This window comes from Lagopus leucura, unplaced genomic scaffold (genome assembly GCF_019238085.1).
Source record: "Lagopus leucura isolate 7727_CA_CO unplaced genomic scaffold, USGS_WTPT01 Super-Scaffold_100001, whole genome shotgun sequence".
Taxonomy (NCBI): domain Eukaryota; kingdom Metazoa; phylum Chordata; class Aves; order Galliformes; family Phasianidae; genus Lagopus; species Lagopus leucura.
In genome coordinates this window covers 11,904,599-11,918,329 of record NW_024962262.1, presented here as the reverse complement: position 1 = coordinate 11,918,329, position 13,731 = coordinate 11,904,599, and the positions used below count along the sequence as shown (strand labels likewise).

Genomic DNA, 13,731 nt, shown 5'->3' with positions numbered 1-13,731 from the left:
TCTATTTAATTGTTAAATAAATATAAAAGCAAAAAATGTATATATATATATTTAGGTTGCTTAGATTTTTGCTAGGAACAAATTGGAATACATGATAAATTAACTGCACAACTAGGAAGTAAAGAATAGCAGCAGTTTGTTTTCTTAGAATCACAGACCAGTCCAGGTTGGAAGAGACCTTTGGTGATCATCTGGCAACAATTTGTCTAGAGAGCAGGACTTTCAGTCAAGCTTTTTAACCCTGTTCTATTCCTGTTGACCTGAGACTTCAATATTTCCAGCAAGGGAGATTTTTCTTCTTTGCTGAGCAGCCTGCACTCCTGGTGATTAATTTCTTTTTTTATATCCAGACAGAATATTCTTTGACACGTTTGTGCCCATGCTCTTTTGTCCTGTCATCACATATCCTTGCCAAAAGAGTGTTTTCCTATTTTCTTTAACTGCTTCTTGTGTTTTGGAAGGCAGTGATTAGATCCCCCTCACTGAAACATTTACTAGGCAGAGTAAACTCAGACTCCTCAGTTTTTCCTCCTGTTCTCCAGTTCTGTAATCATCATGCTGGCTCTCTTCTGCACTCTCCAATTTCTCAGTGTCTCTTGAACTGGGAGTACCAAAACTGGGAAGAATGTTCTAGATTTGGCCTAAATGATGCTGGACAAAGTGGCAAAATCACATCCCTTGCTCTGCTAGTGAAAGGCTTGCTGAGGCAGGCCATGAAACAGTCTACGTGCACTGCTGCCAGGGTGCACTGCTGCCTTTCTCTGAATAGGATCCCATGGTCCTGCAGAACTGTAATGGAAAAGGGAGTAGCTCTTAGACCTGACTAATTCCTGAGTCTCTTAGTTTTAAAAAAACAAGCTTTCAAATCCTTCACTTGAATTAAAGCAGTTTGAGCACCTGCAGGTTCCATTAGCACCACTGAGAGCTGCATATCTGAACTACCTTTTACAGTCGGGCTGCTTTAATGCCTTGAGTAGAAACCTAAATTTATACACCAGCATTTGAAATTTGGAGGATATGGCAGGTTATTAATTTTTTTTGTTTGGTTGGTTTGTTTTTTCCAACTTCACCATTACTAGTTTTTGGTAGGTTGGTTTTTTTGTTTGTTTGGTTATTTGTTTGTTTGTTTTTAAGGATTGTTTTTCTTTCTAGCAGTTCACAGGCATTTTTAATTTCAGCATAGTGGTTGACTAACTGCAGGACTAACGAAAAATCATGAAATGAAGGTACATAATAGATTCATTCCTCCTGATGGCATATCTATCTACGCATACATATAAGTTAATTTGTTCTTACCATTAACACTGAAGAGCATACTGGTATATTTGTTCTGTGCTTATAATAATTTTTGCATATTTACAGGTCATTGCCTATAATTCAGAAGGGAAAAGCAGTCCAAGTGAGACAGTAGACTATACTACTTGCCCAGACAAACCTGGAGCACCTTCAAAACCCTCAGTGAAGGGAAAAATCCACGCACAAAGTTTTAAAATAATCTGGGGTAAGAATGTTGTCCGGCTCTGTTTATAGTTTGTTCTCTTTATTTTGTGAATGTTCACACACAGAAGGCCAGGTTTCACTTCAGTAACATTTCAGTCAACTGTAAAAAGCTTCAGTCAACTAAGAGGAAAATACAGGTAAAAAATACCTGTGGTGGCAGAGTAATAGTGTGATTATTGGAAGAGTAATGGATCAGCATACTAAGAAGTTAATGTTGCTCTGGTTTAATAAGTAGATGCTATGAAATTGTCAGGTTTTTTAATCAAAAAAAAGGGCCCAGGCTTAACTTCTGTCTGTAAAATGCTTGATTTTTTTTTTTAATTTTTTTTTCTTTTCATTAGGGATCTTGAGAAACTTTCCTTAGGGTGAGTTTTGTCACCTTTATGCAATGAAATAGGAAAAGGTGAAGCAGTGCTGTGATATTTTACTGTAGCAGAAAACCAAGTGATCGAAGGTCTTAGTTATTGCAATTTCATTTCTTACCTTGTAGAACGTTTGAAGTTGTTAGAAATAGAAATATCTAATTTGTAAAAGTAAAATTGTATTGTATTAGGAATATCTAATTTGTAAAAAGAAAACTGTCTAAAAATACCTATTTTTTAATGGTTCTATAGTACTCTTTTTTTTTTTTTTCATGAGTGATAATTAACATGAATGCTTCATTTTCCATTTGGAGTAAATTAACTGCTGTCTTTCAACCAAAGAAGTGTTATGTGCCATATAATACATCTTATTTTGTTTAGCAAGTATGATGTGATATGTAATGCTTGCCTCAGAGCCAACATCCTTTCATCCATCATATTCATAATGTAATGTTATAGCAGCAGTGCCCTTCTGTATTGAAGCTGCCTCTATATTTGGCAAAAATGTTGCTTTCCCACAGTATTTTAATTTTACTGTTCCCTAAGTCAGCTCTGAGAAAGAGTAGTAGGATTATGCCAAAGATAATTCTGTAGTTTCCTATGTTTTTCTTGCATATTGTCCTAAGGAGGATAGTGAACTTGATTTCTGTTGCTATATTAAAAGTTCAAGTGTTCAGCACAGAACTCCTGACTTCTGTTCTCTCTCAGAATATTTAGTTTTTTTTGCATGTTTTCCTTCAGACATTTTGATATATTCTGACTTGTAAATATGAATCTTTTTCCAATCTGCAGTCCATATTACAATGCCATTAGGATCAATGACCCTGAAACCGTAATCGGGCAGCCTTCCGCAGGACTTCAGCCTAAATGAAATGTTTGCTGTGGCATCTCCCAGCTGCCTAATTCACTCATCACACATCATCTGTGGATGACAGCGGTGTTATGATTTGGCAGCTTAGGGTAGTGGAGGAGTTGAATGATTTGCAGCTGTCTGAACTAGGATGCAGGATGCTGTGGCCAACTGGGTGAAAAAAGCATTCATTTCCTGTTGGGCGACCATTTTTCCTTTTTCAATTTTTCCCCAAGAGCTACAAAACAATTTGAGTTCACCTGCTTAGTTGGAATGTTGCTTTTTTCACAGATCCGCCAAAAGACACTGGAGGAGCAGCAATAAATACATACGTTGTGGAAATCTCTGAGGGCTCTAATGGTAAGAACTAGGAGTCATGTGTTGGCATTCAGCTGTGATCTTTTTTGTATGCACACCTTTAGTTGTAAATTGAGGAAAGGGTAAAATATGTAATGTGATAGCAGATATTATTGCAAGAGTCTGTCATTTTAAAAACAAGGATGTTGATACTTGTACACAGGAAGTTTCCTTTCTCTGGATTAGAAAGAAATGCAGTAAAACAGAGTCTAAAGTGCTGCTCTGTTTAACCTATCAAATGAGCGTGTTCTGTTTTGGAAATCAAATGATATATTTCAGATGTTTAAAGGGCAAGAAAGGGCCACTTAGCCTTGCTGGATGCATGATTGAATCACCGGTGTTCCATTCACTGCCGCTACACTGATGGAACACTGATGTAGCTGGAAAAAGTTTTTAGAATCAGAATTGCAAAATTGTTTGAGTTTGAAGAGGCCTTTAAGGGCCATCTGGACCAGCTTTCCCACAATCCATCATCAGCAACACAATAAGTGCAATCAGGTGCTCAGAGCCCCGTTCAGCCTGACCTTGGGTGGGCATCCACCTCCGCTCTGGGCATCCTGTGCCAGTGCTTCACTACCCTTATTGTAATTTTTTTCATAGAATCATGGAATCACCAAGGTTGGAAAAGTCTTCCAAGATCATCCAGTCCAACCACCCACCCATCACCAACATTTCTCACTAAACCATGTCCCTCAGTACAACGTCTAAACGTTCCTTGAACACCTCCAGGGACAGTGACTTCACCACCTCCCTGGGCAGCCCATTCCAGCACCTGACCACTCCTTCAGAGAAGAAGTTTTTCTACTATTTGCTTTTATGTTCCGTCATGCACGTTTCTTAATTGGGCATAAAAGTACCCAACTAAATTGTTTGAAAATCTAAACCTTTTATTGTATTCAGCAACACTTCCTTACTGTGTTGCATGTCCACATTCAGTCACTTGTGGAACAGTTTGCCTAAGCCTTTGATGCAGATGCAGTGAGCTGTGCATTACATTTCATTCGTGGCCCTCTGTGATGGGGTGAATTGTAGGTTTAATTTAAAGGCTCCAGGTTAGCAGAGTAATGTTTCAGAGAGGAAGAATGTTCTCATTTAAGAATCTGTCTGAAGAATGAAATCAAGTGTTCCCGATGATGCTGAGCCATTCAGAAACACAGAAACGAGCTTTATCAATTTTAAGCTGTAGTGACAATATGCAGAGTGGATATACGTGATGTAATTAAAAGATCTTTTCCTTGGAAAGTGTTGCTTTTCTATTTTTATTTGGTTATGATGTTTAGATATGGTTGCTGACCCAGTAATAATTACCTTTTTTAAAGTAAATGCTCTCTTATTTAATGTAAATAGCAAATAAGGAAGATGTTTGACTTTGCAGCTCTACACAAGTTTGTATAGGAAACTGAAACAATTAGACCTTTTCCCAGGGCATGCAAAGCAAGCCTTTAATATTACTTTTTTCATAAACACATAAGCAGATGTTCATTTGGTGAGTCTAGGATACTGAAGTGTGGTAAATTACACCTTGGTTCATTGCACACTTATTCTTTACCTTTCAGGAAACAAGTGGGACACAATATACAGTGGAGCTGCAAGGGAGCATTTGTGTGATCGATTAAATCCTGGTTGTTCCTACCGCTTACGTGTGTATTGCATTGGGGAAGGAGGGCAGAGCATGGTAATACTAGCTGATGTGTTTTTTAATACAAATCTTTGAGAAAACGTAATCCAACAGTTCATAAATACTGTCAGAGGAATAATTGTACTGAAGTGCCTAACAAAAGCACTGTCAGAATCTCCAAGAAATCCCAGTACTGGTGCAGAGTGGTTCAAGTTTCTGCCTACTTCTTTAAGAAATACATACAGATATTCTCTTCTGATGGTGTATTTTGCTTTATGTGATTTTACTTGTTTACAGAAAAAATACTATGTCTTTCCCTGTGCAACGTTAGTAAATTGAAAATGACTTTTCCCACGTCCTAACCCAAGGCATCAGACTAAATTTAATGCTTTCCATGTGATCAGTGTAGTACTCTGAGCAGCTGAGTTAGGCTATAGGAAATTCTTCCATATAGAAGTCTCCTGCAAAGACAGTCCTGCCCACAGCCACCTTGTCTTGAGAATAAATTGAGATTTCTTCAGTGCTGATGCAGCTGTGGTGCTTTTGTTCCTGCCATACAGGGGAAGGAGAAAGGCAGTGTATTTTCCAGTCACCTACCCACAAGTTACCTATGGAGATTTTCCATGGAGATTTTCAATCTGCCAACCTCCTTCCTTCTTTGAATAAATACATTTTAGAATAAATACCCAAGAAGCTCCGAGATGGAGGTAGCTTTCAGAAAGTTGCAATACTTTTTGGAAGTGCCAGAAATAGACAGAAAAACAGTAAACAAAGATGTAATGAAAACTTTTCTGTGAAACATTCTACTTTTTATCTAGCATCTGTTGCTCAGTGAAATAATACATTTCAAAGAAACTGAAAGGCAGCAGATTTTTCTAATGCACTCCTACTGGAACATACGTAAAGAGCAGCTGTGAAAAAAGACTCTAAGTTGCATCTCTGTTGTAAACTAAAAGGCTTATCACCTTCAGTCCAGAAATAGGCATATTTGTTCTGTATCACACTGAAGCTAATAACCCCTCACCACAGCTGACTCATTCCTTTCTGCATCCAGAATAGACAGTGCCATCTGTTGCATGTTGCTATGTACTTTCTGGCACACTTCAAATACTTACACAGTAAGTATTACTAAGTAGTGAAAAAGTTGAAATCTCAATTTCTTAATCAGTTCTGTTTGACATTTCTGCCCACTTGGCTTTCTAAGGGGCTCTTGCACAGAAAGAAGTGTACAGCTCTTGGAGTGAGGTTTTAGAAACTGTTAAACTGCAGTTTAATGGAAAAGAGAATGGCTTGACATATCAATTCATAGTTCAGGGTCCTATACTAGCTTTGTAATGAGACTTCTTCATTATTATTACTGTAGCCCCTTGTATAACAGTGACTCAAAGGCAAAAGTTAACTTTGTATATTGTGTAATCGCTGTAGCAGGTTTTAAATAAGTATTACAATTCATACATACTAAGTATTAGTATTAATACCTAAGTATTTTCGTGTATTTGAGGATGTGGTTCAAGAAATGGAAGAACTCAAGTATGTGCTTTTACTTGTAACATAACTGATGTTTTGGTGCAGGTGTCTTCATTAATCTCTCCCCTTCCTAGGCATCTGATTCTTTACTGGTGCAGACACCAGCAGTGGTTCCTGGTCCATGCCAACCTCCTCGGCTACAGGGTAGACCAAGAGCAAGAGAAATTCAGCTGCGCTGGGGTAATTCTATTACAACCATTCCTGAGGGTACTGAGGGATCAAAATATGTTGTGTGTTAAAATTAAGTAAGGTTTGCTTTCTTATTTTCAGGACCACCTCAGGTAGATGGCGGCTCACCCATTAGCTGCTATGGTCTGGAAATGTTTCAGACAGAAACCGATGAACACAGAGAGGTTTACCAAGGCTCTGATGTTGAATGCACGGTAGGCAGCCTTCTTCCAGGGAGGATGTACAACTTCAGACTGCGAGCAGCTAACAAGGCTGGGGTAAGGAGGCAATCTGAAATGAAATTGATTCAGGAGAGTACAATTGCTATTAAGCATCTTCTGTTTTGTAGGAATCAATTTTAAAGTCGCTTCAAAATGAGGATTTCTTAATGTAGATTCGTTTGGTACACAGAGCTTATTGCTGTGTGGGAAGAGTTAAACATCAGTTTAGAACAAAGGGATTTTTAAAGGAAGGGAAAACAGCTAAATTATGTCTTATACCTGAATCATAGCATTGGGAAAAGGTTAGGAAGTGCTAAGTATTTCATCAAAGCATTTTTGTGACTTGAATATTCTTATGTGAAGTAAGGTAGTGAACTGTTTTCTGTATTCAGCTCTGTAAGCTGATCATCCTTTATTACTGTATGTTGCTGTTCTAGAACATGTTAATAAGCATATTCTGAGTTTTTTAATATTTAGCTTAACTTCTGAGTCATGTTTTACCAGATGCAAGGCTATTTTTTTTGTTGTTGAGTTATTAAATGTGTTTAAATCAATTGTTGCTGTAGTACAAGCATTATCTGCTTATGTATCCAAAGTCCTTATTTAAAGACCGAGGCAGGGCTGCTTGCATTTGTTTGATAGCGTTTGCTTCATAAAAACTATCATCACCAGTTGACGCTGTTTGTGGAAAGGTCTGCAGCTTAAAGCTTTAATGCACTGACCTTAATTTTAAATCCCCTAAAGAGCAGTTTATAGATGGAGCATTTTTGGAATCCTTTTTCTTTCTTGTAGTTACATACAAATAGGCAGTTACAAATTGTGTTCTGTTATGGTGTAGCAAACACATAGCTTCAAAAGAGGAAAGTGCTTTCAAATCCTTCTGCTTGAGAGTTTGAAGTGCTGAACTTATTTGCTGTAGAGACAAGTCTTGCAGCTATTTTGGAGAATAGTCAGATACCGAAATAAATCCTCAGTCCACAGTCCACAAAGATTTATTTTGCAAGTGAACAGTACAAACTTTCAGGCTGCTCTTACACAGTTGTGCTGTGACAAACTGTTTAGAAAGCAGTAATTTTGTGTTTATCAGTTAGTTATATCAATTCCCTTTTCAATAGTTTGGACCTTACTCGGAAAAATGTGAAATTACTACAGCACCTGGACCACCAGATCAGTGCAGGCCCCCCCAGGTGACGTGCAGATCTGCCGCGTGTGCCCAGGTGTCCTGGGAGGTAAGAATGCAATGCTGTGTATGTGAATGTCTTCTGCATTTTTAAAAGCTTTAGACTTTAATCATATTTTTAAACATACTTACTTGGGTACACAGAGCTTGGTAGGTGAAAACTTAGAAGTAATCCATCATACCATGGTATGACAGCTGTAAGTTAGAACCCCACAGATACCTGAGGTCTTACTTTCTTCTTTTATTTAAGTTTTGCCACAACTACTGCACTAGATTTGAGTTATGCAGGCTCTCATTAATTCTTTTTCTTTAATGTAATTGTTTCCTCAGAGCAGATACATCCATGGATTGTTGTACATTTGTTGTTTTCATAAGTTGATTTAATTTTATGTAATTGCATCAGTAGTAACATAGCAAAAGCCTTTCAGACTTCCTAGAAACCCATGGTATTTAGATGTCTGATTTAAAAAAATGCAAAAGATAAAAAAATAAGGCTGATAAAAAGGAGGATTCTCTCTGAGAACGCTGTTTAAACAGAGCTCTTCAATGGCTTGAGGTGGAGACAATCATGTGGGTTACAGAACTGCACAGAAGATTAAACTTGTTTAACCCAGAATGCACTGTTCATGCTTCCTGCTGGGTATGTCACAGGGGGGCCCTCCTTACTCACCCACGAGATGAAGAAATCTGAAGAAATCTCTTAAAAATCTCTCAGGTAGAAATAGTTTGGCCAATCTGAGATATCTGCTTTATAGAATCCCAGAATAATTAACGCAGGACTGTTCTCTCTCCTCAAAAACACAGCTAACTTCACATTTAGATTGGGTTTCTCAGAGCCTTGTCCAGCCACATTTTACGTATCTCCAAGTTTGAAGGTTCTGCAGTCTCACAAAACTATTTCTGGGCAAACTGTCATGCTGCAGATTTTTTTCCTTTAAGTCCAGTCAAAATGTCCTTTACTACAAGGTGTGACATTTGCCTATTGTCCTGCTACTGAGTATCTCCAAGAAGAATTTGGCAGTGTCTTTTTTGTACCCTCCCAGTAAGTAGCTTAAGGCAACTTTCCCCTTAGTCAACTCCTCTTAGTATCAAATACTCATTTCAGTGCCCTCCCTTTTGATGGCCATCTGCCAGGCTTTTTCCAGTATGTCAGTGTCTGTACTGGGGAGCCCACATCTGGACATAGTACTAGAGATGGAGCCCCCACAGGTGCCAAACAGAAGGGAATCATATTCCTCTCAGCTTTCTTGATCCTCTTCTGCTAATTCAGCTAGTATGTAGCTAGCCTTCATCAGGCACACACTGCTGACTCCTGTTCAGCTTGCATACCAGGACTCCAAGTTCTTTTTTGGTAAGCTTGCTCCTCAGCCCCAGTACAGTTCTATCTAGGAATTTGAATTCACCTTTGCCTTAGTTGAACTTAATGAGGTCTGTATCAGATCCTGCTTGCTGAAATTCTCTGGCAGCTGAACCCTTCAGCATATCAAATGCTTGAAAGGGGGTCTATCAATCACATCAAATGTTATCCTTTGAAATTCTGTTTGTGTCGAGTCACTTATCTTCACATGCATAATGCTGAAAGTAGGGAATGTTCCTCTTTCAAAAGAAGGGGAAAGCAGAAGACGTCTTGGAACAGTTGGCTTGATATGATTGCTTTCTTGGAATATTTAGTCCAAAACAGCAGCATCATTCTCCTTCAGTTCTCCTGATGATCTAAGATTTTTCTTTTTATTTGTGGTAAGGTGTTTTTGACCTTTTTTTTTCTTAATTAACTTGTTGACTGCTGATACCTTTCTGTAATGTCATATCTTAGTTGAGACTGATTGGAACTGCATTTCAGATGACTGTTTCTGAGGTAGTATTAAAACTCCCCAAAAACAGGGAGGCTAAGTTTGCGGTAGGCAGTGAGGAAAAACAAGCTACTGGAGGAGGCATTTCAGTCCAGGTCTGTGGTGTTGTATAGCTGTCTATCCCAGCTGCTTTGCAGCACTGTCTTGGAAAAAGACAGTGCACAATTTTCAGCTTCCCACTCTGTTATAGCCTGGTTTCCATTCAGGAGAGCCATGATGTGCTTCAGAGGAGGAGTTCTTTGTTCTGCAAGATGAAGACATGAGCAGCAGCATGCGTTTGCATGTTGTTCTCCCTGCACTATAGACCCAGTCTGCAAAAATTCCTGTACCTTCCATAACCCTCCCAAGAAGACCATCTCTTGCCATTGGCTTTTGCAGTTCCTAAGCTAAATTGTACAGGCTAGGTCATCTCTGTATTTAAGCAACTAAATCACAATTACTTTGTACAAAGTGGTCTGCAATAGTAAATAGTGTTTTTAAAGTATGGATGACTCAAGGCCAGTAATGCAATCAGATTTATTTGTATTGTATTAAAATAAAAACTAGGAAATAAAGGGGAAGGGTAACATTCCCGTGGAGCTTAGAGCTCTCTGCCTCACTGTTGCCTAGGATCCTGTTGCTTTATAGGAACAAACCTAAAAAAAACTAAGAGATGTAGAAAGTTTGGAGTCTGATTATTTATTTATTCATTTTCAGTCAGTGACTTTAACTTCTAACTACTTGTATCCATTTTAAAGGTTCCAGGGAGTAATGGAGCTGATGTCACAGAATACCGACTGGAATGGGGTGGTATGGAAGGATGCATGCAGATCTCTTATTGCGGGCCTGGCCTCAACTGTGAAATGAAAGGACTTTTGCCTGCTACTATATACTATTGCAGGGTTCAGGTAAAGGTGTAAAACTTTTGCTAGTGGAATCTGGAAACAGGAATTGTCTCTGCCATAAAAACGTGGTCTGCTTTGCATTTGCAGGCAGTGAACGTTGCGGGTGCAGGCCCTTTCAGTGAAGTAGTGGCATGCATGACTCCAGCCTCTGTGCCTGCAGTTGTGACTTGTCTTCGGGGACTAAGTGAAGATGAAGTGGAAAGTCCACACTATTATCCTTCCACATGCCTTGCTTTAAGTTGGGAAAAACCTTGTGACCATGGGTCTGAGATCATTGGTTACAGCATAGACTTTGGAGATAAGCAGCCAATAACTGTTGGGAAGGTTCTGAGCTATTTTATAGATGGCTTACAGCCAGATACAACCTACAGGTATGCTATGCAAAGCTACTCAAAAGTCTTAACGTATATTCCACAGCAGCAAATTCTTTGTTTCCATTTATTTATTTGTTCTCTACCTTTACTCTGAGAGGCATTAGTAGATAACCCTGGAGTAAAAGGAAGCTCTGTAATTATGATCTTCATAAATAGATGAGCTATGTTGGTTTTATTTTGTTTCTAGAACAATTTATTTTAATTTGTTTATTGTGGTAGATTTGATGCATCTCTTAATGCATCAGTTTAATTGAATTCAGATTGCAGGTCCAGATTCATAACCATTTTCTGATAGCTTGCTCTATAGAGAGATAGCTTCTAATCTGTTTGTCAAGCTAAAGTGCATTCAAGGAAGGACCATATCCAGTCTTTGACTGGATTGTCTGATCTAATAACAGCTCATCACATCTTGCAATGTCATTTCTGCAGAAATACCATGTATTTGGGTGACAGTCAGCATTAAGAACATTGGTTTGGAAATCTATCAGTCAATTTAAAATTTAATTGAACAATTTCAGTTACCAGAATTGTCCCTTATGTTTGACATAAGAGTTACTGAAAAATAGAAATGTAGAGATCCTAAAGGCACTCTACATTCTTGTTACAAACACACATCTTCTATGTTAAAACCTAAAGGAGAATATCAGTCTCACTGATGTTAGAATTTAAGCTCACACTGGTTTCAGTATAGTTCTGTAACCTTGAAGATTTGGCTTTCTTTCTTTTTAATGCTGTATGCAAGACTAAAATCTTTTCTGTTGCCTCATAATTATTTAGTAATAATGCTGGCAAACAAAGAGCTGTTGCTCTCCATATCAACGAACTGAAAACTGAGAAGCTTCTTGTAGAGGCGCTTCTGCACTTCTACCCACAAAAGTGCTTTTACAGAACGTATCCTGGATTGTCATCTCTGTCCAAATAAAAGCTGCATGAAGTCCTTAGTTCTGTGCTATAATAAATTAACATAATGTTAAATGTTACTGTAGAGAAGAAGAGATACTTATTCATAAACTTGCACACACGTTTCTGTTCCAGTGTTTTGAAATTGTGTGGTTGATTGTTTTAGAATGGAATGACTGTGATTACTTTTTTCCAGTTACCTAGATACTATTTCAGACATGTGAACCTTAGTCTTTGAAAAATGAGATTAGGCAAACATTGCTATCTATGGCTACCTGTGAGATCTGTAGATTGGCTCAGGTTTTTGGTTTTTTTGGGTTTTTTTCTGTTTTCTGTTTTTTCTTTTTGGAAACAAATTTCTTGGCCATCATTGTTTTCTGTTGAATTCCCTGAAAAATAAAAATTATCCCTGAATGTCAAGTTCTACAAAGCCCTCTGCCACGTGACCTTCAACTTCTCATTGCCTCCTTTCCCATTTCAGGCAGACCCAAAATGTCTGCGTGCACCTGGAGATACTTTAGCAGTGAAAACAGCATTTTGCAAGAGAAGGAGCTGGACACTGTCCCCTTATTTTCACATGAGCCAGCTCTGTGCTTAAAACTTTCCTGTAGTCATTCTCAAAGTCAGCTGATGAAATAGCCAAAGTTATGGATTTGTATATTTTGGGGGTGTTTGTTTGCTGGTTGTTTTTCGTCCTCTCAACTCTCCAGGGTGAGAAATACAAATTCTATAGTGGTTGGCCATCAGAAATTTTGCTACAAGGCCTTGCAGGGTCAGAAAGATGAACCATTCTTGAGTAGCTTTTGCATTTTTGCCCTAATGCTTATGATGCAAATACACAAATGCGTTTAATTTTGAATCAGCTCAACTCCCTTAGAATTTGTCAAGGAGAGTGACACTCCTGCATTTTCGTGAGAGTTTATAAGAGTACAATACTGAAAAAAATTCTTCACCATAGAAAGTACTGCCTATACGATACCATTATTCTCTCTTGATCACAACTGGTGGATATAACCGGTTAGTTTTTTTAATCTAATTTCAAGTTCATTTGTACTTTTCTTTTCGAATGCTAGAATCCGAATTCAAGCCCTTAACAGCCTTGGAGCAGGACCTTTCAGCCACACCATAAAACTGAAAACAAAGCCTCTCCCCCCGGATCCTCCTCGCCTGGAGTGTGTTGCATACAGTTCTCAGACTCTCAAGCTGAAGTGGGGAGAGGGAACTGCAAAAGCGTTAACTGACTCCATTCTGTACCACCTTCAAATGGAGGATAAGAATGGAAGGTTAGTTTTGGCATTGCCTTAATCTGCTGTTTCATCGTGGTCTGGTGCTTGGACATAGTATCAAAGGGCAAAATTCCTTTTGCTTGGCTTAATTTGCAAGGGCAGTAGGAGGTCTTCTCATCTGGCAAGGCAGAAGCTCTGTAGTGTTTAGTGCTGCAAAGCACAAGATGAAAAACTTCATAGCTTTTTTATTTACAGTTCAATAGTAAGAGTCTAATGAAATGCTTTGTACTGGTATACTCCTCTCTTTTCTCACTTTTTTTTTTTTTAGTGTTTTATTGAAGTATTTAGTCTAATTAGTCCTGTAAATTTTATCTAATCGATGTTGAAAGAGGTAGATTCTTCATTCTCTGCTGTAAGCAGTACACTGCTTTGTAAACATAAAATCAATCTCTGCTGTGTTTTGGGAATGCCAAAACTGAAAATAGAATTTGAGCTGCTGAGATCAGTCTTTGTCAGAATTACAACAAGAAGGGAAGCGGCCAGTCTGCAGGAGCTATCACAATGGTACATGGTACGCACACAAACAAAGTTCAGGCCTCCACTCACATTTAAGCATCATCATTTACCTACATCTAACAGTGATGTACAAGAGCTGTCGGATCTGTGATCCTTTCTTAAGTGTAATAAGGGAGAGCTGCAAAGGCACAAATAGCT

General features: G+C 38.4%; 1 protein-coding gene across 1 annotated transcript in view; it reads left to right on the top strand.

The window, feature by feature from the left end:
• The window catches only part of FNDC3A (fibronectin type III domain containing 3A), a 114,244-nt gene that overhangs the window by 90,859 nt on the left and 9,654 nt on the right, over nucleotides 1-13,731 (top strand). Inside the window, exons 15-23 of the mRNA XM_042866770.1 lie at nucleotides 1,363-1,501; nucleotides 3,004-3,072; nucleotides 4,626-4,744; nucleotides 6,289-6,394; nucleotides 6,485-6,660; nucleotides 7,719-7,832; nucleotides 10,371-10,520; nucleotides 10,605-10,888; nucleotides 12,865-13,074. Coding sequence (XP_042722704.1) covers nucleotides 1,363-1,501; nucleotides 3,004-3,072; nucleotides 4,626-4,744; nucleotides 6,289-6,394; nucleotides 6,485-6,660; nucleotides 7,719-7,832; nucleotides 10,371-10,520; nucleotides 10,605-10,888; nucleotides 12,865-13,074 — 1,367 coding nt within the window. The remainder of the gene's footprint in view (nucleotides 1-1,362; nucleotides 1,502-3,003; nucleotides 3,073-4,625; nucleotides 4,745-6,288; nucleotides 6,395-6,484; nucleotides 6,661-7,718; nucleotides 7,833-10,370; nucleotides 10,521-10,604; nucleotides 10,889-12,864; nucleotides 13,075-13,731) is intronic.